Here is a 27,178-nt window from a genome sequence, read left to right as displayed (position 1 = left end):
TGTAATGGAAGTCTTTGCAAAGTGTGATATATTGCATTAATTTCAGTCATGACACCGTCTTTATGGGAACTACAATACCTACCGCCCTGACTGCCTGGGCTGGGCTGTTCAATCTGTAGGGAGGGAGGGAGGGCCGGGCCGGGCCTGGGAAGGTTAGAGCATATTTACTGCTCTGTGTTTTACGACATCAGAATAGATGGAGAACAAATTGCTTTAGAGCAGCGCACGTCGCATCTGAATAATGCCTGGCGACAGAATGTTAAACACTAAGGTCATCTTTGTCTGTGGGGAAATGGTCAATTGTTATATCCTACCTGGCATGAGTATTATGTGCTCATAAGCACAATGCATACTGTTTGCCCCTAGCCTGGCCTTTTGTGGGGGAGTTTCTACTCCTGTATGCTTCCAGGAACAGCTGGGCAAAATGTAACGATATTGCCAAGCCTCTGTAAGTAATGTAACACACAGCAATAAGGCCAGAATGGGGCATTCATTGTCCATTTCTAGTAATACAAGGTAATGTATTTCCAGTCAACAATACAGGCTATCACAGAAGCCCAATTTATAGGAAGTAGCAACCACATTGTACATGCAAAAGGGTGAAGAATATGTCATCGTATGCCTACTCCTCACGTATGCTAATTTTAAATACTACCAGTGAGATTTACTTTTCATAAAACTTGGCTAAGAATTGATCATTATTAAGCTAGATTCAGCCATCCCTGAGAATTACAGTCCAATTAGAATCAATATTTAAGAAGTTTATTCAAAGGCCCGATGTGGAACTAGAGAAAAGAACATCTCAAAGATGAAAGTCACTAACAGAGATTCAAAGGACTTATACTAGCCACGCTAGTATAAGCCCACGTCTATTCTAATGAGGATATGAAGCTTTATCTGAGATTTTGAAAGCCTTACAGTAATACACTTGTACTGTATGAGTACTGTTGAGTAAAACTTGACCAACTTATCAAGGGATATACACTACCGTTCAAAAGTTTGGGGTCACTTAAGAAATGCCCTTGTTTTTGAAAGAAAAGCAAAATTTTTGTCCATTAAAATAACATCAAATTGATCAGAAATACAGTGTAGACATGGTTAATGTTGTAAATGACTATTGTAGCTGGAAACGGCATATTTTTTATGTAATATCTACATAGGCGTACAGAGGCCCATTATCAGCAACCATCACTCCTGTGTTCCAACGGCACGTAAGGGTTAGCTAATCCAAGTTTATCATTTTAAAAGGCTAATTGATCATTAGAAAACCCTTTTTCAATTATGTTAGCACAGCTGAAAACTGTTGTTCTGATTAAAGAAGCAATAAAACTGGCATTATTTAGACTAGTTGAGTATCTGGAGCTTCAGCATTTGTGGGTTTGATTACAGGCTCAAAATGGCCTGAAACAAAGACATCAGTCTATTCTGGTTCGGAGAAATGAAGGCTATTCCATGCGAGAAATTGCCAAGAAACGGAAGATCTCGTGCAACGCTGTGTACTACTCCCTTTACAGAACAGCGCAAACTGGCTCTAACCAGAATAGAAAGAGTAGTGGGAGGCCCCGGTGCACAACTGAGCAAGAGGACAAGTACATTAGAGTGTCTAGTTTGAGAAACAGACGCCTCACAAGTCCTCAACTGGCAGCTTCATTAAATAGTACCCGCAAAACACCAATCTCAACATCAACAGTGAAGAGGCGACTCCGGGATGCTGGCCTTCTAGGCAGAGCTCCTCTGTGCAGTGTCTGTGTTCTTTTGTCCATCTTAATCTTTTCTTTTTATTGGCCAGTCTGAGAAATGGCTTTTTCTTTGCAACTCAGCATTCCTTATTTCTCTGTATGTATTCACTCTGTATTTCTATCAATTGTAAATTAATGTGTAGCCTTCAAACGATACTACAGGGCAATTTATAGTTGTATTGCTTACAGCCACGGTAACCCTACCAACATTTCCTCGGGGTACGCTCATATTCCAGAATAATCATTTCATACTTTTTCAGTCTCATGTAGAAAAAAGCCTTTGCGAGAACTGGCAGTTAATTACCAGTAGCTAATCTGTTCATTACATTAACCCCTAATAGGGTATTTCCTCAATAAATATTGAGTTGGAAATTGGAGTTGATGATCATTGATTAGTAATGCCTGAAGTGTGTCTATAATTTCCTGTCTAATGTGAAGTGACCGATATGATGGTTGCTTCTAGAGAATAAAGTAACTTTTTATGACCTCTTGTATGCTGCCCACATCTGGTCTTCATTTTCCTTCTAGTAGTATTGTTTTTCTCTGAACCCTTGTTACAATGGTATTTCTACACTTATTTAATAAGCATGGCTGCACACACTGAATTCATGTACAGATTCAGCTTCCACAGTACAGATTCAGCTTCCACAGTGTACAGTATGTAAAAAACGGTGGAATTGGCCGACATCAACGTGACCATTATAATGTGAAACAATATGTCACATCGGGAACTTTGTCAAAGATGAAACTGTGATTTGTCCTCCAAGGCTCCATAAAAGTACATTAACATCTCATCAATTGAACATGATACGTAATTTGAGCTCATAAGATATATATTCAATTTATGACCTAATCAGGGTCCCACATCTTCATTCCAGTTTTTGCCCATGGAGGTTTTAAATCTGTCACAGGGGTCCCAAACCTTCAGCTCTTCTCAGTTTGGTGGACACAAATCAATCAGTGTGTGTGTGTGTGTGTGTTCAAGTTGAAAGTGTTAATGTCATGTGCACAAATACAATGAAATGCCTTTCTTACAAGCTCTAAACCCAACAATGCAGTAATCAATATCAATGTAGTACTAAAAATAACAACGTAGAACAAAAACACACAATAAATACAAATGAGAGGGTCAGTTCAGGGTCAGTTCCAGTAGAATATTTACAATGTGCAGGGATGACAGAGGTAGATACTGTATGCATACGGGTAAGGTGACTAGGCATCAGGATATTTGACAAACAGAATAGCAGCAGTGTATATGACGATTGTATGTGAGTGTGTGTGCATGTTTGTAGAGTTAATACGAATGTGTATGCATGTTATGTGTGTGTGAGCAAATTAAGTGAGTGTGTGTATGTGTTTGTGTTGCTGTGTCAGTGTCCATGAGTGTGTAAAGTCCTGTAAGTGTGCATAAAAACAGTTTAAAAAAAATGCATGGGTCAATTCAGGCTTGGGGATACTAGCTGTTCAGGAGTCTGGTACCGTTTGTTGCCAGTGCGGAAGAAGAAAAACAAGTCCATGTCTTGGGTGGCTGGAGTCTTTAACATTTCTCCGGGCTTTCCTTTCACACCGCCTGATATAGAGGTCCTAGATGGCAGGAAGCTCAGCCCCAGTGATGTATTAGGCTGTGATGGAGGCAACCTAAACAATAATATAGTGAAGCGAAGTTGTAATAACGCAGACCACCTCTGCCGGTGGTGTCTACCGCAAGCAGGGACGATTGGCGAAGGACGTGTGGGCGAAAGGAAGAGAGAGTCGCTGCCGAGGTTTTTTCTGCTACACAGTGTCAGATTAGTCAGGGGAGATGGTGACTCCAGAGGGGAGCAGAGGAGGCGTGTCCGACATAGGGACACTATGAGGAGTTGGCTCGAGGAGAAGTGCACGAGAGAAAGCCCCAGATTTTTTTTGGGGGGGGGGGGGGGGGGGCACACACGGGGAGATTGGCGGAGTCAGGTAGGAGTCCTGAGCTAACTCCCCGTGCTTACCGTGGCGAGCGTCGTACTGGTCAGGCACCGTGCTATGCGGTGGAGCGCTACACGAGCGCTGTACGTGTTCATAGCCCGGTGCGCTACATCGCAGCTCCTCGCATCTGCCGGGCTAGAGTGGGCATCGAGCCAGGAGGAATGATGCCGGCTCAGTGCATCTGGTCTCCAGTGCGTCTCCTCGGCCCGGGGTATACTGCACCAGCCCTACGCACGGTGTTCCCGGTTCGCCAGCACAGCCCAGTGCGGCCTGTTCCAACTCCCCGCACTTGCCGGGCTACAGGGGGGATCCAGCCAGGAGGAGTTGTGCTAGCTCTGCGCTCGAGACCGCCAGTACGCCTCCACGGTCCAGTGCATCCGGTGCCTCGGCCAAGGACAAGGCCTCCTGCATGTCTCCCCAGCCTGGTGAGTCCTGTGCCTGTGCTAAGCCCTAATCCTCCTGCATGTCTCCCCAGCCTGGTGAGTCATGTGCCTTCTCCCAGAGCCAAGCCTCCAGTGATGATCCATGGCAAGAAGCCTCCAGTGATGATCCATGGCAAGAAGCCTCCAGTGATGATCCATGGCACGAAGCCTCCTGTTTGGAGTTATGGCACGAGGCCTCCAACGAAGGACACTAGTCCGGAGCCTCCAGCGTCGCCCTCTAGTCCGGAGCCTCCAGCGTCGCCCTCTAGTCCGGAGCCTCCAGCAACGGGCTTCAGTCAGGAGCAGCCAGAGTCTCCCTCCTGTCCGGAGCAGCTAGAGTCTCCCTCCTGTCCGGAGCAGCTAGAGTCTCCCTCCTGTCCGGAGCAGCCAGAGTCTCCCTCCTGTCCGGAGCAGCCAGGGTCTCCCTCCTGTCCGGAGCAGCCAGGGTCTCCCTCCTGTCCGGAGCAGCCAGGGTCTCCCTCCTGTCCGGAGCAGCCATGGTCTCCCTCCTGTCCGGGGCCCGCTGCGAGGGTCCCCGGTCTGGGGTCGGCGGTAAGAGCCGCCACCGCGGTGAAATGTCCCGCACCAGAGCCGCCACCGCGGTGAAATACCCACCCAGACCCTCCCCTATAGGTTCAGGTTTTGCGGCCGGAGACCGCACCTTTGGGGGGGGGGGGGGGGGGGGGTACTGTCACGCCCTGACCGTAGAGATCCTTTTTATGTCTCTATTTTGGTTGGTCAGGGCGTGAGTTTGGGTGGGCATTCTATGTCTGGTGTTCTATGTTGTCCTTGTTTTGTATTTCTGTGTGTTTGGCCTGTTATGGTTCTCAATCAGAGGCAGCTGTCTATCGTTGTCTCTGATTGAGAACCATACTTAGGTAGCCTGTTCCCACCTATGTTGGTGGGTGGTTGTTTTCTGTTTAGTGTATGTCACCTTGCAGAACTGTTCGTTTATCGTTTTTGTTGTTTTGTTCTAGTATTCGTATTCATTAAAAGGAATTATGAATACTTACCACGCTGCACCTTGGTCTTCTCCTTCTCCTCTATACGACGATCGTTACACATGCGCCGAATACAACAACTGTAGACCTTACCGTGAAATGCTTACTTACAAGCCCTTAACTCTTCTTGAATTGCAGTGTTGGTTAAGAAAATATTTACCAAATAAACTAAAGTAAAAAATTATAAAAAGTAACACAATAACGAGGCTATTTACAGGGGTACCAGTACCGAGTCAGTGTGCGGAGGTACAGGTTAGAGGTAATTTGTAGATAGTAGGTAGTGGTGAAGTGACAATGCATAGATAATAAACAGCGAGTAGCAGCAGTGTACAAAACAAATGGGGTGGGGGGTATGGGTCAATGTAATAGTCCGGTGGCCATTTGATTAACTGTTCAGCAGTCCTTTGGCTTGGGGGTAGAAGCTGTTATGGAGACTTTTGGTCCTAGACTTGGCGCTCTGGTACCGCTTGCCGTGCGGTAGCAGAGAAAACAGTCTATGACTTGGGTAACTGGAGTCTCTGACAATTTTATGGGCTTTCATCTGATACCGCCTATTATATAGGTCCTGGATTGCAGGAAGCTTGTCTCCAGTGATGTGCTGGGCCGTACGCACTACCCTCTGTAGCGCCTTACGGTCAGATGCCGAGCAGTTGCCATACCAGGCGGTGATGCAACTGGTCAGGATGCTTTTGATGGTGCAGCTGTAGAACTTTTTGAGGATCTGGGGGACCCATGCCAAATCTTTTCAGTTTCCTGAGGGGTTTGTCGTGCCCTCTTCACGACTGTGTTGGTGTGTTTGGACCATGATAAATCATTGGTGATGTGGACACCAAGGAACTTGAAACTCTCGATCCGCTCCACTACAGCCCCGTTGATGTTAATGGGGGCCTATTCGGCCCGCCTTTTCCTGTAGTCCTCAATTTTATATGTTGTCATCTAAGAAGAAAATACTAGTAACAATGAAAGTACTAATGAAAGATAAGAGAGTAGCTAAATGCTAGCAACACATCCAAGGGACACTACTAGTTAAAAATTCTAAGGGATATTATTCACTACAAATGGAATTACATTCTGATTAAAAGACAGACCTTATTAAAAGCCATACAGCGATGAAGTGGGCTTGAGGTGACAGTTTATGTTTTGGTGTTCACAAGCTTTTTGCTGGGATAAGTCTGTACGGTCTAACAACAGCAGGGTTGTTTTTGTGATTAATTATTCATGTTTTTATGTGGATTAAGGTCTTTAAGAGGGGCTTTTTAATTTCATACAAAGTTATATTTTATGCATTTAGTCTGTAAAGGAAATACAGACAGTGAAGCCAGGTTTTTTTATTTTATTATTATTTTGGTGTTTTTTCAAGGTTTACGGAACCGGTTTCATGAGTTAAGTCATACAGGATTTTGCTTAAATATTAAGTCTTGTTGTCTAATTTCTGTGTTACTTAAAGTAAGCAACAGAGTCAAGGTTCATTCATATTTGGATGTGAGCTATTTATTGTATGCATTTGGTTGTCATTTTGAACTTTGAAATGGGGTTTATTTTGTGTAAAAGTGACCCACAGTATTGGGATTACATTGTTCTTACCAACTCTAAACTTTTTATTCATTCCAAAAACAAAAGAAGATAATTAAAAACAGAAGTCAACAAACCAAGATACTGTGAGAACCCCGAAATCCTGCTTCCCTTGAATTAATGTACTGAGATAATCACACCTTTACATATGCAAATTGGAGTGGGTCTAGGGTGTCTGTGATGATGGAGTTGATGTGTGCCATAACCAGCTTCTCAAAGCACTTCATGATTACAGATATGAGTGCTACAGGGCGGTAGTCATTGTGGCATGAAGCCTTAGAGTTCTTGGGAACAGGAATGATGGTTGCCATCTTAAAACATGTAGGGATTACAGACTGGGACAAGGAAAGGTTGAAAATGACTGTGAATATGCCTGCCAGCTGTTCTGCGAATGCTCTGAGAACGCACCCTGGAATACCATCCGGCCCTGTGGCCTTACGAGTGTTGACCTGATTAAAGACCGTACTCACGTCGGACTTGGAGAGCGAGATCACCCAGTCCTCTGGGTCGGTGGCGGCCCTCACGCAAGACACGGTGTTGTTATTGTCGAAGAGTCTATAAAATACATTGAGTTCATCTGGTTGAAAGGCATCGTTGGGCAGATCATGGCTGGTCTTCCTTTGTAATCCATAATGGACTGTAGCCCCTGCCACATGCGGTGGGCATCAGATCCTGTGTAATATGATCTTATTGGCTCTTAACCAACCATGCTATTATGTTGTTGTTTTTTGCATTGTTCGTAACTTCTTTTGTACATAATTCACTGGAGAAGGAAACTAAGATTTCTCAGAAAAAGATCACGGTGCCTTGTGAAGATCAGGCGACGAGTGGCTAATCTGGCGAATCTGCCTTTGCCTTCCGTCCTGCTAGGTAATGTTTAATCGCTGCAAATGAAATGGGACGAACTGAAAGCGCGCACATCCTACCAACGGGACATTACAAACTGTAAAATCTTATGTTTCACCGAGTCGTGGTTGAACATCGACATTAAGAACATACAGCTGGTGGGTTATACACTCTATCGGTAGGATAGAACAACAGCCTCTGGTAAGACACGGGGCGGGGGCCTATGCATATATGTAAACAAGTCTCAAGGTTTTGCTCGCCTGAGGTAGAGTATCTCATGATAAGCTGTAGACCAAACAATCTACCTAGAGTGTTTCATCTGTATTTTTTGTAGCTGTCTTACATACCACCACAGACCGATGCTGGTACTAAAACCGCACTCAATGAGCTTTATACCGCCATAAGCAAACAGGAAAACGCTCATCCAGAGGCGGCACTCCAGGTGTCCGGGGACTTTAATGCAGGGAAATTTAAATCAGTTTTACCTCATTTCTATCAGCATGTTAAAACCTCTTAAGGATCGGAACATTTTTTTAAAATTTTTTGCCTAAAATGACATACTCAAATCTAACTGCCTGTAGCTCAGGACCTGAAGCAAGGATATGCATATTCCTGATACCATTTGAAAGGAATAACTTTGAAGTTTGTGGAAATGTTCAATTAATGTAGGTGAATATTTTTTACATTTTATTTCACCTTTATTTAAATGTCCAACCAGAGGGAAAAAAATTCTAGACCACCTTTACTCCACACAGAGATGCGTACAAAGCTCTCCCTCGCCATCCATTTGGCAAATCTGACCATAATTCTAACCTCCTGTTTCCTGCTTACAAGCAAAAATTAAAGCAGGAAGCACCCGTGACTTTGTCTATAAAAAAGTGGTCAGATGAAGCAGATGCTAAACTACAGGACTGTTTTGCTAGCACAGACTGGAACATGTTCCGGGATTCTTCCGATGGCATTGAGGAGTACACCACATCAGCCACTGCCTTTATCAATAAGTGCATCAAGGAAGACGTCCCCACAGTGACTGCACATACATACCCCAACCAGAAGCCATGGATTACAGGCAACATTTGCACTGAGCTAAAGGGTAGAGCAGCCGTTTTCAAGAAGCAGGACTCCAAACCGGAAGCTTATAAGAAATCCCGCTATGCCCTCCGACGAACCATCAAACAGGAAAAGCATCAATACAGGACTAAGATTGAATTGTACTACACCGGCTCCGGCGCTCGTCAGATGTGGCAGGGCTTGCAAACTATTACAGACTAAGACTATTACAGACAAAGGGAAGCATATCTGAGAGCTGCCCATTGACACGAGCCTACCAGACGAGCTAAATAACTTCTATGCTCGCATCGAGGCAAGTAACAATGAAACATACATGAGAGCATCAGCTGTTTCGGACGACTGTATAATCACGTTCTCTGCAGCCAATGTGAGTAAGACCTTTAAACAGGTCAACATTCACAAGGCCGCTGGGCCAGACGGATTACCAGGACGTGTGCTCCGAGCATGCGCTTACCAACTGGCAAGTGTCTTCACTGACATTTTCAATCTCTCCCTGTCTGAGTCTGTAATATCAACATGTTTCAAGCAGACCACCATAGTCCCTGTGCCCAAGGACACTAAGGTAACCTGCCTAAATGACTACCAACCCGTAGCACTCATGTCTGTAGCCATGAAATGCTTTGAAAGGCTGGTCATGGCTCACATCAACACCATTATCCCAGAAACCCTAGACCCACTCCAATTTGCATACCGCACCAACAGATCCACAGATGATGCAATCTCTATTGAACTCCACACTGCCCTTTCACACCTGGACAAAAGGAACACCTATGTGAGAATGCTATTCATTGCGAATGTTATTCACGCTGATCCTCCTCTACTGTACTCCCTGTTCACTCATGACTGCATGGCTAGGCACAACACCATCATTAAGTTTGCTGATGACACAACAGTGGTAGGCCTGATCACCGACAACGATGAGACAGCCTATAGGGAGGAGGTCACTGACCTGACCGTGTGGTGCAAGGACAACAACCTCTCCCTCAATGTGATCAAGACAAAGGAGATGATTGTGGACTACAGGAAAAGGAGGACCGAGGACACCCCCATTCTCATCGATGGGGCAGTAGTGGAGCAGATTGAGAGCTTCAAGTTTCTTGGTGTCCACATCACCAACAAACTAACATGGTTCAAGCACAACAAGACAGTCATGAAGAGGGCACAACAAAACATTTTCCCCCTCAGGAGACTGAAAAGTTTTGGCATGGGTCCTCAGATCCTCAAAAGGTTTTACAGCTGCACCATCGAAAGCATCCTGACGGGTTGCATCACTGCCTGGTTTGGCAACTGCTCAGCCTCCGACCGCAAGGCACTACAGAGGGTAGTGTGTACAGCCTATTACATCACTGGGGCCAAGCTTCCTGCCCTTCCAGGACCTCTATACCAGGCGGTGTCAGAGGAAGGCCCTAAAAATTGTCAAAGACTCCAGCCACCCTAATCATAGACTATTCTCTCTGTTACCGCACGGCAAGCAGTACCGGAGTGCCAAGTCTAGGTCCAAGAAGCTTCTAAACATCTTCTACCCCCAAGCCATAAGATTCCTCAACAGCTAATCAAATGTCTACCCAGACTATTTGGATTGCCCCCTCCCCCTTCTACGCTGCTGCTACTCTCTGTTATTATCTATGCATAGTCACTTTATCAACTCTACCTACATGTACATATTACCTCAATTACCTCGGCACCGTTTCCCCCGAACATTGACTCTGTACTGGTACCCCCTGGATATAGCCCTGCTATTGTTATTTACTGCTGCTCTTTAATTATTTGTTATTCTTATCTCTTACTTTTTTGTAGGTATTTTCTTAAAACTGCATTGTTGGTTAAGGGCTTGTAATTAAGTCATTTTGTTCGTTTGATGACTCTGCAGAGGTCGTAGCGGGACTTCTTGTACTTGTTAATGTCCTCACCCGTAGTGTCAGTGTTTTCTGTGATAGCCCTGTGTGCGGGAGCCCTGTCCTTTAGCTTGGTGCCAACCTCTGTATTAATCCAGGGCTTTTGATTGGGGATGCAGTGAACCTTAACTGTGGGGACAACGCCGCTGATGCATTTCCTAATGAAGCCGGTGACGGATGTGGTTAGCTCGTTGATGTTATCGACGGTGTCACGGAAAATACTCCAATCAGCTTTCTGATTTTGATGACCATTTCTCAATGGAGCGAGTCAAGGGTACTTCCTGTTTGAGCATCTGCTTGTTAACAGGAAGCAGGAGTATGGAGTCATCTGATGTGTGTGTGTGTGTGTGTGTGTCCCAGTATTGGGTGTGTGTCCCAGTCTATGTCTGTGTTTGTGACATTTTACAGTACTCTAAGAACTCCCCAAGTCTTCCAATAATATTGAATCTATTAATGCAGCTATTCCTATCTCATTGTGTGATAGGAATATATTAACTTTATTCAAGCTCATCTAGCACTCATTTAGATGAACAAATAAGCACACACTTCATATTCAAATGGTAAATACGGGATCAAGTATTAATCACTCCAACAGGGTGTGTGTATTTCAAATGGCACCCTATTCCCTATCTATTGCACACTATATAGGAAATAGGGTACGGTTTGGGATGCATCCACTGTCTTTCTAGAAATATTCAAATTAAACCTGTGTTATTGTTCATAGTCTTTATTTTTGCTCTGACGTCATGGAATGATTCAATGTGGATTAATCATGATTTATATATTTCTTTCCTCACAGCGTCCTCCGGAAATTACTCATTGCCATCATTACTGAGCTCTACAGGATGACAATGTTTGCCTTAATGGCAATAAAATGAAATTCACTCAGAAATGAGAGGCAGCTTTGCCTTGTTTGCTTCAGTACACCATCATATTCAGGGAATTAACATCACACCATGTTTTCACCCACAGAATGCAATTCTCCTCGACTATTCCGCTTGTTACTACCTACAACTCGGTCCCTTCTTTCTTTGTCCTACCTCCAGCTCAGAATCTTATAGGCCTTATGCATGGAATCTTTAAGAACGTGTGCATGGTAAAAACTAAGATAATAACAAGAGAAATATGCTGAACAATTCGTTTCCATTTCTCTGTTGAACCTCTACTGCGTGAAATTTCCCGAAAGTCAGACTCTTCCCACACGCCATCTACTTTTTCTCAGCTATTGTTTTCTTAGATATATTCTTCAGACTTGTCCAGAGGAAATTGTTGATATTTTGTACATTTTTTATTTGGAAAAATGCGCCAACAATGCATTTCACCTCTACTGGGTGAAATCATGGCGATTCATTGAACAGTATATATTTTTGGGGTAAAGGGGATACATCTTAAACACTTACCCCTGTTAATTGGATAGGATTAATTGACAGCAGGACCATGGTTACCATCCAAATTAGATCAAATTTGGAAATTTACTGTATATGACAGGATTTGAATAATATAAAGATGACTAGCTATAGATCTTGAGCAGAGTGTCACTCAAGGACACCAGCCACGATGGGTACCCTTAAATGTTATACCTTTATTTAACTAGGCAAGTCAGTTAAAAACAAATTCTTATTTTCAATGACAGCCTAGAAACAGTGGGTTAACTGCCTTGTTCAGGGGCAGAACGTCAGATTTTTACCTCGTCAGCTTGGGGTTTCAATCTTGCAACCTTTCGGTTACTAGTCCAACGGTCTAACCACTAGGCTACCTGCCGCCCCAAATACAGTGCCTTCCAAAAATATTCACACACCTCGACTTTTTCCACATTTTGTTGTGTTACAGCCTGCATTTAAAACTGATTCAATTTGGATTTTTTCCATCACCGGCCTACACACAATACCCCATAATGTCGAAGTGGATTTTTTTTAACAAATTAAGACCAGGCACCACACCCTCATAGGGTATTTTTTCCCCTAAATCATATTACAATGAACTTTTACCAGAATAACGTAAACAAAAACATTTAATATTAAAATGTTTCTGAAATATTGTATTAAAATATGCAAATGAGGCCATGTCTCATTAAATATGTGCATATTTGCTTATTGTGCAAAACCACTTGATCTGAACAATGGATAAAGTCAGTCTAACTATTTTGGTTTCATCTTGTTATCACACTCCAGGACCGGACTTGTCCAGAGCAGACTGTGGATAAATACTTTTTTCATCTTTCTATCTGTAAAATACTAAAATGCATTGTTAGCGCATTTTTCCAAATAAAAAATGTACAACATATCAACAATTTCCTCTGGACAAGTCTGAAGAATATATCTAAGGACACAATAGCTGAGAAAAAGTAGATGGTGTGTGGGAAGAGTCTGACTTTCGGGAAATGGTAGTTAAAGACAAGTACTGTACACGGGAAATAGGCTACAAAACTCCAAATGCCTTTTTAGACCCAGTCACCATCTCTTCAAAGTAAGTTACTAGATATAGTCCAGTTTGTAACATTCTCTATGAAATGGGCTTTAAAATTATTTGTAATTCAATGCAGTGAACTTTGAAATGACTGATTTATTTCCAATTTAAAGTGTTGAAAATTCATTAACATTTTGATGACGGTAGTATGACAAACTAAAGAAAATATACATTTCATCAAGTTTTTTACATTTGTATGTGTACTTTATGAAAATACTAATATTAATGGACCAAAATACCAACAAATTATTGCAAAATGTATAGGTTGATGCAAAAATGTTATTTCAGCATGTGGTGCCTGGCCTTAAAAATGAAAAGCTGAAATGTCTTGAGTCAAAAAGTATTCAACCCCTTTGTTAAGGCAAGCCTAAATAAGTTCAGCAGTAAAAATGTGATTAACAAGTCACATATTAAGTTGCATGGACTCACTCAGTGTTTGCAATAATAGTGTTTAACATGATTTTTGAATGACTACGTCATCTCTGTACACCACACGTACAATTATCTGTGAGGTCCCTCAGTCGAGAAGTGAATTTCAAACACAGATTCAACCACAAAGACCAGGGAGGTTTTCCAATGCCTCGCAAAGAAAGGCACCTATTGATAGTTGGGTAAAAATAAAAGAACAGAGCTTGAATATCCCTTTGGCCATTGTGAAGTTATTAATTGCACTTTGGATGGTGTATCAATACACCCAGTCACTGCAAATATACAGGCGTCCTTCCTAACTCAGTTGCCGGAGAGGAAGGAAACTGCTCAGGGATTTCACCATGAGGCCAAAACAGTTACAGACAATGTTCCCTCAATAACTAACTAACTAGCAAACAACATGAAAAAAATGCGCCCAAGTGGCTACATGAAGCTCTCGCTTTGATCTCAAAATAAGTACATCTACTCATTACGCTCATGCTGTAAACACAGTCCAGTTCAAAGTGAATGGCACAGATCCATATATGGCAATGGTCTATTTGGTCTGCAGCTCTGATTGCTTATGCCGCACCAGTCTGCGTAGAATACAGGCTGAGTCGTGTGTGTCAATGCAACAGAATCCTACTCCGATGCATTCTGCCCACAAAAAAATATCTTGCATAGTTTTGAATACTAAGTCTTGCATAGTTCAATTTGTTTTGGTGTCTTGCATTGAAAGTGGCCAATATTGGATTGATTTGATCACAATTTGCACAGTAAAGGGAAGCGTTGATAGTGTTAACTAAAGGGGAAAACTCTTGAATGTTGAGTGAAGTTCAATCTTGTGCTTCTCTGCGTGGACGGATATTTCGCACACAAGCAGCTTAGAGGGAAAGTTGGTTACAGAGTTTAATGGCTGTGATTGGAGAAAACTGAGGATGGATCAACAACACTGTAGTTATTCCACAATACTAACCTAAATGACAGAGTGAAAATAAGGAAGCCTGTACAGAATACAAATATTCCAAAACATGCATCCTGTTTGCAATAAGGCACTAAAGTAAAACTGCTAAAAAATGTGGCAAAGAAGTTAACTTCATGTCCTCAACACAAAGCGTACTACTCTTCACATGTTCAAGCATGATGGTGGCTGCATCATGTTATGGGTATACTTGTCATTGGCAAGGACTAGGGAGTTTTTTAAGAAAAACAGAAACAGAATAGAGCTAAGCACAGGCAAAATCCTAGAGGAAAACCTGTTTTAGTCTGCTTTCCAACAGACATTGGGAGACCAATTCAACTATCAGCAGGACAATAACCTAAAACTCAAGGCCAAATATACACTGGAGTTGCTTACCAAGATGACATTGAATGTTCCTGAGTGGCCTAGTTTCAGGTTTGACATAAATTGGCTTGAAAATATATGGCAAGACTTAAAAATGGTTTTCTAAAAATGATCAACAAACAACTTGACAGAACTTGAATATATTTAATGGGATATTATGTGTAATCCATTTTGAATTCAGGCTGTAACACAACAAAATGTGGATTAAGTCAAGGGGTATGAATACTTTCTCAAGGCACTGTATAGACACTGATATGACACTTATACTGACACCTCTCCAAAGGATCATTGGTAAGGTCCTCCAACAGTACTGTCACTTACTGCCTCTTGATGAGTTCTCCACTGTGTCCCAAATAGCACTGTATTCCCTATACTGTACTGCACTACATTTAACCAGAACCCTATGGGCCTTGGTCAAAAGCAAGGCTTTTCCCCCCTTTATATATTCTATTTGGGACACTGCTCTTATCTCTAAAGGTCTAACTTGACCCTTTTCTGACCCCTTAACCCACATCCCATTACACGCTTTAGTACTCTCTGTTGTCTTCTCTCTGTTCCGGACACCAATGGTGTGAAGAACGACCTTCACTGGAGCTTCGCTCAAAATTGTCATATAAAAAATGTAATTATGCTTTTCTGATGTTAAATCTGCTCCCATTGTGTAAAATCTTTGACAGGAGATAAATTGCCTAGGCAAAGAAAGAGAGAAAAAGAGCACAGGAGACACAGAGATGTAGCCACGGGGAACTGAAATCAAAATGCTGAAACTGGTACCCAAGCTAAGTGCACATTAGAACGCAGGCAGGTAAATCGACGGGAGTCACAACAGCTCTTTCACAAAGTCATTAACTTTGTTATGCAAAGGGAGGAATCAGTCTAAATTACAGACACACTCTGGAATGAGATATGCATAGCTATAGGAGCATATTCTAATCTTAGACATGTTGCAGAAGTTTTATAACAGCAGATTGTTAGTAAAACACACTGAGTATACAAAACATTAGGAACAACTTCTTAATATTGAGTTGCACCCCCTTTTCCCTCAGAACAGCCTTAAGTCGTCTGTGCATGGACTCTACAAGGTGTCAAAAGCGTTCCACAGGGATGCAGGCCGATGTTGACTCCAATGCTTCCCACAGTTGTGTCAAGTTGGCTGGATGTCCTTTGGGGGGTGGACCATTCTTGATACACACAGGAAACTGTTGAGACTGAAAACCCCAGCAGCGTTGCAGTTCTTGACACACTCAAACCAGTCCACTTGCCACCTACTACCATATCCCGTTCAAAAGCACTTAAATATTTTGTCTTGTCCATTCACCCTCTGAATGGCACACAAACAATCCATGTATCTATTGTGTCAAGGCTTAAAAATCATTATTTAGCCTGTCTCCTCCACTTCATCTACACTGATTGAAGTGGGTTTAACAAATGACACCAATAAGGGATCATAGCTTTCACCTGGATTCACCTGGTCAGTCTATGTCATGGAAAGAGCAGGTGTTCCTAATGTTTTGTACACTCAGTATATGTTTCATACACTCAGTGTATGTGTTTGATGGAGACAAAATTATCTTAAAAGCTCCATACAGGGTACCCATTATATTACATTATATTTCATTCATATAATAAAGAACATGTTTAATTGAAATGCGAACATCAATGTTTTATAGTGACCATTAAATCTACCTGCAAAACATTGAAATATGATTGGCTTCCTTTACATTCTCTATATAGGGAGCGGTTAGGTCTCACACTACGATGACTCCCATTTGGTTCACTATATCCACTAGCCTCTCCCAGGGGGATCTGCCTATTCCCACGATGAGACTGTAATATCATCCATAGCCTGCAGAAATCCAAATGACTAATATCTCTAGAAGTCTTCAGCTGAGATAGCGAGCTGCTAGGACAGACTGGCTGCTGACTGTTCAAGAGCTGGAAATACATATTAGATCATTGTAGAGAGAACCCAGTGACGAGAGTTTCCTCTGTTTGTGTGTGTACTGCATAAACAGTTGGTGGTTTTGTGTATGATTTGAAACTAGTGAACACTCAAACCATATGAGAGAGAGAGAGAGAGAGAGAGAGAGAGAGAGAGAGAGAGAGAGAGAGAGAGAGAGAGAGAGAGAGAGAGAGAGAGAGAGAGAGAGAGAGAGAGAGAGAGAGAGAGAGAGATGACATGTACAGCCAACACACACATTCAAATAGCTCTTATGTTCTGGAATCTCTAATTAAGGGGCATAAGAAATAATGATGACATAAACTCCTGCAACACTCATGTGTATCTAATGGGATACAAAATAGTAGTTTAAGCAACTCAAGGACACGCCTGAAAATGCTGACAGCTTGTCGTGGTTAGAATACGGGGAATGTAGGAATCTGAAACACAGCTGATGAAAATGTGCCCTTAATTTCACCTGAGATCTGATTATTATAGACAGACTGATTTGATTATAAATCACTGGATAACTGTGATTGTGTTGAAATATTCAGCTCATATGATGGGTTGTGCGCAAATGGATTTGTCACTTGATTTGCCAGAGTTTGATAATCTTTTTTCTTAACAGTTTACTAATACACCATTGTTAAAACAATAAGCATCAGAGCAACTTAATGTAAAATGTTACCAAATCTCCTTTTCAACCTTAACATTTCTCTGTCCTGAATCATCTGTCAGTGTTTCTGCTGCAAAGGGTACAGTATGAACGGATGTGAGGGGTTAACGTCACCGCACAGTGACAGGGTCAAAAAACATGAAATCGGCAACTAAATTAGGACCATTTAGAATGATGTGAAGTACTGGCACCAAGCGAGAAAATAAAACTGGTTTCAAATGAAGGGATATAAGACTTCATTAGACTACACACAGCATCATCAGCAAGAAAGCTAGCTACAGTAGCAGATAAGCCAGAATATTTCCCTCTTCATGTATTAGGGAGAGTAAATTCATATTTAGTCTCTCAAAGTCTCTCAAATGAACACTGATGAGCAGTCAGGAATGGTTTACAGTTATAATGGTAATGTCTTTTCGCAAGAAAAAATAAATAAATCTAATTCAAACTGCAATCTCTTCCCCACCAGGTCTCTCCTTTGTTTCCTCCAGAGATATTACACTAAGCCACTTATTCTGTTTTTCCATGTTTGTTTGCACTGAGGTACTGTACACTACATGACTAAAAGTTTGTCGAACGTCTCATTCCAAAATCATTGGCATTAATGTGGAGTTGGTCCCCCCTTTGCTGCAAAAACAACCTCAACACTTCTGGGAAGGCTTTCCACTAGCTTTTGGAACATTGCTGAGGGACTTTCTTCCATTCAGCCACAAGAGCGGGCACTGATGTTGGGTGATTAGGCCTGGCTCGCAGTTGGCGTTCCAATTCATTCCGAAGGTGTTCGATGGGGTTGAGTTCAGAGCTCTGTGCAGGCCAGTCGAGTTCTTTCAGACTGATCTCGACACACCATTTCTGTATGGACCTTGCTTTGTGCACGGGGACATTGTCATGCTGAAACAGGAATGTGCCTTCCCCAAACTGTTGCCACAAAGTTGGAAGCACAGAATCATCTAGAATGTCATTGTATGCTGTAGTGTTAAGATTTCCCTTCACTGGAACTAAGGGACCAAGCCCAAACTAGGAAAAACAGCCCCAGACCATTATTCCTCCTCCACCAAACTTTACAGCTGGCACTATGTATTGGGACAGGTAGCATTCTCCTGGCATCCGCCAAAACCAGATTTGTATGTAGGACTGCCAGATGGTGAAGCGTGATTCATCACTCCAGAGAAGGCATTTCTACTGCTCCAGAGTCCAATAGCGGCGAGCTTTACACCATTCCAGCCGACACGTGGCATTATGCATAGTGATCTTAGGCTTGTGTGCAACTTTTCGGGCATGGAAACCCATTTCATGAATCTCCCGACGAACAGTTATTGTACTGACGTTGCTTCCAGAGGCAGTTTGGAACTAGGTAGTGAGTGTTGTAGCCATGGATAGACAATTTTTACACACTATGCACTTCAGCACTCGGCTGTCCCGTTCTGTGAGCTGGTGTGGCCTACCACTTCCCGGCTGAGCTGTTGTTGCTCCTAGACGTTTCCACTTCACAATAACAGCACTTACAGTTGATTGGGACAGCTCTAGTAGGGCAGACATTTGACGAACTGACTTGAGCTCTTCAGTAAGGCCATTCTATTGCCAATGTTTGTCAATGGAGATTGCATGGTCGTGTGCTCGATTTTATACACCGGTCAGTAAGGGGTATGGCTGAAATAACCAAATCCACTAATTTGAAGGAGTGTCCACATGCTTTTGTATATATAGTGTATTTCCCTTATTTTTCACTATTTTTTTCTCTCTCTCTCTCTGCCCCCTCATTCCTCTTTCCTGCCTCTCTCTCTCTCCACTTAACTCACTTTCATTCATTAGGGTGGACGGCATGCTGTTCATCACTGTGACACTAATTTATTACAAAGCCCTGAGCTTGGGGGGAGATAATCAAAGATATGGATATTGTGAGGAAATGCTAGCTCATATCCAGTGGATGTGGCTGCTGTTTGAGAGATGAAACCTCCTTCTGTTTCAGGTTAGAGCCTCCCCCCCCTAAATAGTAAGGTATGATTTCTGTGACAACCCCTAATAAAGGATTGCAAGTGTTCACAAGGTGATGAACTATCAGTTTAGTAGAACGTTACAGGTCACCAGGCTCCGTGACCTTTGACACAATGACGTCATTCATAGTGACAGTGTAGTGATTGAGAAAACCAGTTCCTGCCTTCCTTCATTTATTCAGAGAACGAGGGATGGAAATGGAGGGAGGGAAGGGAGTTAGGGAAGTGAATCAGCCATTTGACAAGTTGGTACATCTGTCCATCTCTCATCTGACTGGTTTAGTGACAGTCTGTCTGTCCATCTCTCATCTCACTGGCTTAGTGACAGTCTGTCCATCTATCATCTGACTGGTTGTACTGACAGTCTGTCTGTCCATCTCTCATCTCACTGGCTTAGTGACAGTCTGTCTGTCCATCTCTAATCTCACTGGCTTAGTGACAGTCTCTCCATCTCTAATCTCACTGGCTTAGTGACAGTCTGTCCATCTCTAATCTCACTGGTTTAGTGACAGTCTGTCTGTCCATCACTAATCTCACTGGTTTAGTGACAGTCCCTCTGGCTCTATCGGCCTCAGCTGTCTAACTGATACTTTTGGGGGGGCAGGTAGCCTAGTGGTTAGAGCGTTGGGCCAGTAACCGAAAAGTTGCTGGATCAAATCTCCGAGCTGACAAGGTACAACTCTGTTGTTCTGCCCCTGAACAAGGCAGTTAACCCACTGTTCCCAGGTAGGCCGTCATTGTAAATAAGAATGTGTTACTAATTGACTTACCTAGTTAAATAAAGGTAAAAAAAAAAAAAAACTCAAGGCCAATGCAAGGCAGAACACAGCTTTAGTAGCTAGCTGCTAGAGTTTGGAACACACACACACACACACACACACACCTTCACAGACACGCATGCATGTATGCATGGACATACAGGAACACTTGATCACGCACCTACCTATGGACTTGGACACACACATAGAAGAATATAGGAACGCATTCACACACACACGCACACAATACGTACCTTTAAAGTTGATCTTGAAGCCAATGGAGCCCACGCTCTCGTCTGACTGGAGGTGAAGCCACATCTGATGGGTCATGCTGACTATGAGGTCAGGGACGAAGCTACCTGAGAGACTGGGGGGAGGATGACAATACACTGTTAACCTGACTGTAACATGGATACTGGAACATGGACAATAAACTGTTAACCTGACTGTAACATGGATACTGGAACATGGACAATAAACTGTTAACCTGACTGTAACATGGATACTGGAACATGGACAATAAACTGTTAACCTGACTGTAACATGGATACTGGGCAATGGACAATAAACTGTTAACCTGACTGTAACAGGGATACTGGAACATGGACAATAAACTGTTAACCTGACTGTAACATGGATACTGGAACATGGACAATAAACTGTTAACCTGACTGTAACATGGATACTGAAACATGGACAATAAACTGTTAACCCGACTGTAATATGGATACTGGAACATGGACAATAAACTGTTAACCTGACTGTAACATGGATACTGGAACATGGACAATAAACTGTTAACCTGACTGTAACATGGATACTGGAACATGGACAATAAACTGTTAACCTGACTGTAACATGGATACTGGGCCATGGACAATAAACTGTTAACCTGACTGTAACATGGATACTGGAACATGGACAATAAACTGTTAACCTGACTGTAACATGGATACTGGAACATGGACAATAAACTGTTAACCTGACTGTAACATGGATACTGGAACATGGACAATAAACTGTTAACCTGACTGTAACATGGATACTGGAACATGGACAATAAACTGTTAACCTGACTGTAACATGGATACTGAAACATGGACAATAAACTGTTAACCCGACTGTAATATGGATACTGGAACATGGACAATAAACTGTTAACCTGACTGTAACATGGATACTAGAACATGGACAATAAACTGTTAACCTGACTGTAACATGGATACTGGAACATGGACAATAAACTGTTAACCTGACTGTAACATGGATACTGGAACATGGACAATAAACTGTTAACCTGACTGTAACATGGATACTGGAACATGGACAATAAACTGTTAACCTGACTGTAACATGGATACTGGAACATGGACAATAAACTGTTAACCTGACTGTAACATGGATACTGGAGCATGGACAATAAACTGTTAACCTGACTGTAACATGGATACTGGAACATGGACAATAAACTGTTAACCTGACTGTAACATGGATACTGGAACATGGACAATAAACTGTTAACCTGACTGTAACATGGATACTGGAACATGGACAATAAACTGTTAGCCTGACTGTAACATGGATACTGAAACATGGACAATAAACTGTTAACCTGACTGTAACATGGATACTGAAACATGGACAATACACTGTTAACCTGACTGTAACATGGATACTGAAACATGGACAATAAACTGTTAACCTGACTGTAACATGGATACTGGAACATGGACAATAAACTGTTAACCTGACTGTAACATGGATACTGGAACATGGACAATAAACTGTTAACCTGACTGTAACATGGATACTGGAACATGGACAATAAACTGTTAACCTGACTGTAACATGGATACTGGAACATGGACAATAAACTGTTAACCTGACTGTAACATGGATACTGGAACATGGACAATAAACTGTTAACCTGACTGTAACATGGATACTGGGCAATGGACAATAAACTGTTAACCTGACTGTAACAGGGATACTGGAACATGGACAATAAACTGTTAACCTGACTGTAACATGGATACTGGAACATGGACAATAAACTGTTAACCTGACTGTAACATGGATACTGAAACATGGACAATAAACTGTTAACCCGACTGTAATATGGATACTGGAACATGGACAATAAACTGTTAACCTGACTGTAACATGGATACTGGAACATGGACAATAAACTGTTAACCTGACTGTAACATGGATACTGGAACATGGACAATAAACTGTTAACCTGACTGTAACATGGATACTGGGCCATGGACAATAAACTGTTAACCTGACTGTAACATGGATACTGGAACATGGACAATAAACTGTTAACCTGACTGTAACATGGATACTGGAACATGGACAATAAACTGTTAACCTGACTGTAACATGGATACTGGAACATGGACAATAAACTGTTAACCTGACTGTAACATGGATACTGAAACATGGACAATAAACTGTTAACCCGACTGTAATATGGATACTGGAACATGGACAATAAACTGTTAACCTGACTGTAACATGGATACTAGAACATGGACAATAAACTGTTAACCTGACTGTAACATGGATACTGGAACATGGACAATAAACTGTTAACCTGACTGTAACATGGATACTGGAACATGGACAATAAACTGTTAACCTGACTGTAACATGGATACTGGAACATGGACAATAAACTGTTAACCTGACTGTAACATGGATACTGGAACATGGACAATAAACTGTTAACCTGAATGTAACATGGATACTGGAACATGGACAATAAACTGTTAACCTGACTGTAACATGGATACTGGAACATGGACAATAAACTGTTAACCTGACTGTAACATGGATACTGGAACATGGACAATAAACTGTTAACCTGACTGTAACATGGATACTGAAACATGGACAATAAACTGTTAACCTGACTGTAACATGGATACTGAAACATGGACAATACACTGTTAACCTGACTGTAACATGGATACTGAAACATGGACAATAAACTGTTAACCTGACTGTAACATGGATACTGGAACATGGACAATAAACTGTTAACCTGACTGTAACATGGATACTGGAACATGGACAATAAACTGTTAACCTGACTGTAACATGGATACTGGAACATGGACAATAAACTGTTAACCTGACTGTAACATGGATACTGGAACATGGACAATAAACTGTTAACCTGACTGTAACATGGATACTGGAACATGGACAATAAACTGTTAACCCGACTGTAACATGGATACTGGAACATGGACAATAAACTGTTAACCTGACTGTAACATGGATACTGGAACATGGACAATAAACTGTTAACCTGACTGTAACATGGATACTGGAACATGGACAATAAACTGTTAACCTGACTGTAACATGGATACTGGAACATGGACAATAAACTGTTAACCTGACTGTAACAGGGATACTGGAACATGGACAATAAACTGTTAACCTGACTGTAACATGGATACTGGAACATGGACAATAAACTGTTAACCTGACTGTAACATGGATACTGGAACATGGACAATAAACTGTTAACCTGACTGTAACATGGATACTGGAACATGGACAATAAACTGTTAACCTGACTGTAACATGGATACTGGAACATGGACAATAAACTGTTAACCTGACTGTAACATGGATACTGGAACATGGACAATAAACTGTTAACCTGACTGTAACATGGATACTGGAACATGGACAATAAACTGTTAACCTGACTGTAACATGGATACTGGAACATGGACAATAAACTGTTAACCTGACTGTAACATGGATACTGGAACATGGACAATAAACTGTTAACCTGACTGTAACATGGATACTGGAACATGGACAATAAACTGTTAACCTGACTGTAACATGGATACTGGAACATGGACAATAAACTGTTAACCTGACTGTAACATGGATACTGGAACATGGACAATAAACTGTTAACCTGACTGTGACATGGATACTGGAACATGGACAATAAACTGTTAACCTGACTGTAACATGGATACTGGAACATGGACAATAAACTGTTAACCTGACTGTAATATAGCATTTATAACAACACATACCAGAAACGATTTATTTTGTTCCAGCCTGTAACAGCACACAGTAATAAAGATACAGTGAAGTGCTGAGCCACTCACACTTGTAGTATTGTCTTGGGGTCACCCACTTCCCCTCCGTCACCGATGGTTAGCGTGTCATAGGCAATCTCCAGGTCAAACTCCTCAAAGTTAATCTGAATTACCTGTCGGTGGCAAGAAGAAACGAGGCATAATGGTTAGCCGCATGTCAAATGGCCTGAATTAAAGTTTATGGGTTCCTCACAATTTAATTCCACTGGCCTAGCTAATACAAGAAAACAAGCATGCTCCCCAAAAATGATATTTACCCAAATAACTTAAAAAGCCCCTGAAAATGGTGGATTCTGTTCATGAATATGGTATCCATATAAAAGACTCCTGCTAAGATTGTCCTAATTTGGACACCATACGCATAGAACAGAAATATGTTTGCCTCTGATTATGTCTAATTTGGAATATTGAAACTTCTGTAAATGCATTGAATTCGTGTGGGTCTCACAACTGTAATACTGTGAACTAAAATTATCACTTATTGGCATTTGTAGCTGAAAAGGACTCCTGTTTCAGAGGAGTTTGGCATCACAAAAGAAAGACTGTTGCCGTGTGTTTTGAGAATTCATTGAAATACAGTGGTGAAAAAAAAACCATCATCATCACAGTTTTCTGGAAAACTTCACATGCACAGTTTCTTGGGATTTAATTTTCAACTGAAAATGTAACAGGAAACCACAGGTCTGCATAAACTTTGAAGCATACTGTACAGTAGCTGCCCATTGGTTAAAAACTGGTTGAATCAATTATGTTTACACATTGCTTAAACTATACTTAAACTATCCTTTTAAGACTTTCCCCGAAAGTTTGCAGTAAAACATTTACGGACATTTCTTTTGTTGACTGACCACCTCAGATGACAGCAATTTCTGTTATACATTAGAATGTCGGTTCATTCCATGGCTCATTATTCTTTTGTCTTGTTATCAAAATCATGCCACTAATCTAAGATGAAAATATGGAAATTTAACATCCTGTTATATAAAAAAATAAAGCTTTAGTGCATAATTAGTGTTGCAGCCAAAAAAACTGCTGACAGCTCTCTCTCTCTCTCTCTCTCTCTCTCTCTCTCTCTCTCTCTCTCTCTCTCTCTCTCTCTCTCTCTCTCTCTCTCTCTCTCTCTCTCTCTCTCTCTCTCTCTCTCTCTCTCTCTCTCTCTCTCTCTCTCTCTCTCTCTCTCTCTCTCTCTCTCTCTCTCTCTCTCTCTCTCTCTCTCTCTCTCTCTCTCTCTCTCTCTCTCTCTCTCTCTCTCTCTCTCTCTCTCTCTCTCTCTCTGAGGACTAAGACAGGCTCCTCTGTTTTCTCCTAAAGTCCCTTGGGGTATAGGTCCATATGGTGAAACAGAAGAAGAGAAATAACTTCACATTGGCTAATTACACTAATTACATTGTGAACTGTCTACACATTAATACAAATCTAGTTGTTTCTTAGAAGAACACTGACAAGATATTTTACACGATGGTGAATTGTCTTATGGAGAGTCCCCAGACATACATCACATGCATATTACCAGTATGTATATCAACATTCACAGGTAGATCAGGAAAAATAAATATTTAACTAATCAAACGTGACTTACACGGAGGAAACCAATACCATCAGGACTCTGAATAAATATCACACGATTAAAACCGTCCCTAACCCAACACCAAATCAATTCAATCAATTCAAATCAGACAAAAGGTCTACTTGATTAAAATACAATTTCCTTTGCTCTCCATGTGATGTAGACCAACATAACTCTTCTCTGTGTGTCTTGTGTCATCTAGAGATAATTACATTTCAAAGGTGCTATATGACATACTTACAGAATGATCGGAAGTGTTTTTGTCTGGATTAATAATAAAGGGCAGAAAGTCAGAGACAATGTGTGTGTGTGTGTGTGTGTGTGTGTGTGTGTGTGTGTGTGTGTGTGTGTGTGTGTGTGTGTGTGTGTGTGTGTGTGTGTGTGTGTGTGTGTGTGTGTGTGTGCATGCGTGCGCGTGCGTGTGGAGAGGATGCAGAAGGGATTGAAGATTCTTTTCATTTTATTAACTCATCAAGGTTCAGATGGAGACAACTAGACCCAGTTGATATGGCAACTGGGCCAGAGAGGGGTTTTAGCAGGTGGCTTCCAGTCCTCTCCTCGGGATAGAGTCCCTTCACCTGGTTGATTGATGCTCAGAGAGTTCACCATTCCAGCCCCGAGTAATAAAGCTGTGTTTTCAAATGCCGATTACAAAGCACTCAATCCCTACTGCCATCACAAAGGTCATCGTTGTGTGTGTTTGTGTGTGTGTGTGAGCATGCATGCCTGTGTAATATACACATGCATGTGCACGTGAATGAGTGTGTGCGTGATCATAAAGATTTGTACCAGTGCAAAACCTCTGTTGTATTACAAACAAGGCGGTTGAGGCCACACTATTACACATTAAACGACAAAGCATTGAGCCCAATAAACCCATATCCTAGTCTTATGACTTGCCAATGAACATTTAAAGTCCCAGTGAGGAACACCACAATGTGGAGAAGGAGGTGTTTACTCACTCACAGAGAGACAGATCTGTCTCTGAGGAGTCAACTGGAGCGGTTTGAATAGGCCTTTATGTAAAAACACAGGTTTTTTTAAAGCCTCACAAACCTCTGAGAGGCCCTTCAAACCTGCTAGTAAGCGCAGCGCTCCTCTCATCAGGAAGGACTCGAAGTTAATGTCCTCTCTCAACTGAGACAAATCCCTTATTTTATGTTGTTCAGTCTGCTCCCCGTGTTCGTACCACAAAATGGCTTTTCTATGTCAGTAAAAGGCATCGTCTCATAGCCATTGTCTTCACTGCTTATGATGTGGATTTAAAACAAGTTACTGAGTAATTATTAAGACTAATAGGCATACCATTTGTCATGCAGGCTTGCTAATAACTATTGCTTGACGTGTAGCATACAAAGAAAGAAAGAGATATGAGAAAGAT

At 41.8% G+C, this 27,178-nt stretch overlaps 1 protein-coding gene across 1 annotated transcript in view; it reads right to left on the bottom strand.

The window, feature by feature from the left end:
- The window catches only part of LOC120027058 (CUB and sushi domain-containing protein 3-like), a 704,521-nt gene that overhangs the window by 292,984 nt on the left and 384,359 nt on the right, over nucleotides 1–27,178 (bottom strand). Inside the window, exons 11-12 of the mRNA XM_038971903.1 lie at nucleotides 24,240–24,343; nucleotides 20,343–20,455 (exon numbers count right to left, since the gene is read on the bottom strand). Of these exons, the coding sequence (XP_038827831.1) occupies nucleotides 20,343–20,455; nucleotides 24,240–24,343 (217 nt within the window). The remainder of the gene's footprint in view (nucleotides 1–20,342; nucleotides 20,456–24,239; nucleotides 24,344–27,178) is intronic.

Source organism: Salvelinus namaycush, chromosome 32, assembly GCF_016432855.1.
Source record: "Salvelinus namaycush isolate Seneca chromosome 32, SaNama_1.0, whole genome shotgun sequence".
NCBI classification, from domain to species: Eukaryota; Metazoa; Chordata; class Actinopteri; order Salmoniformes; family Salmonidae; genus Salvelinus; species Salvelinus namaycush.
Note: the sequence above shows the minus strand (reverse complement) of the source record. Positions and strands in the feature narration are given on the sequence as shown.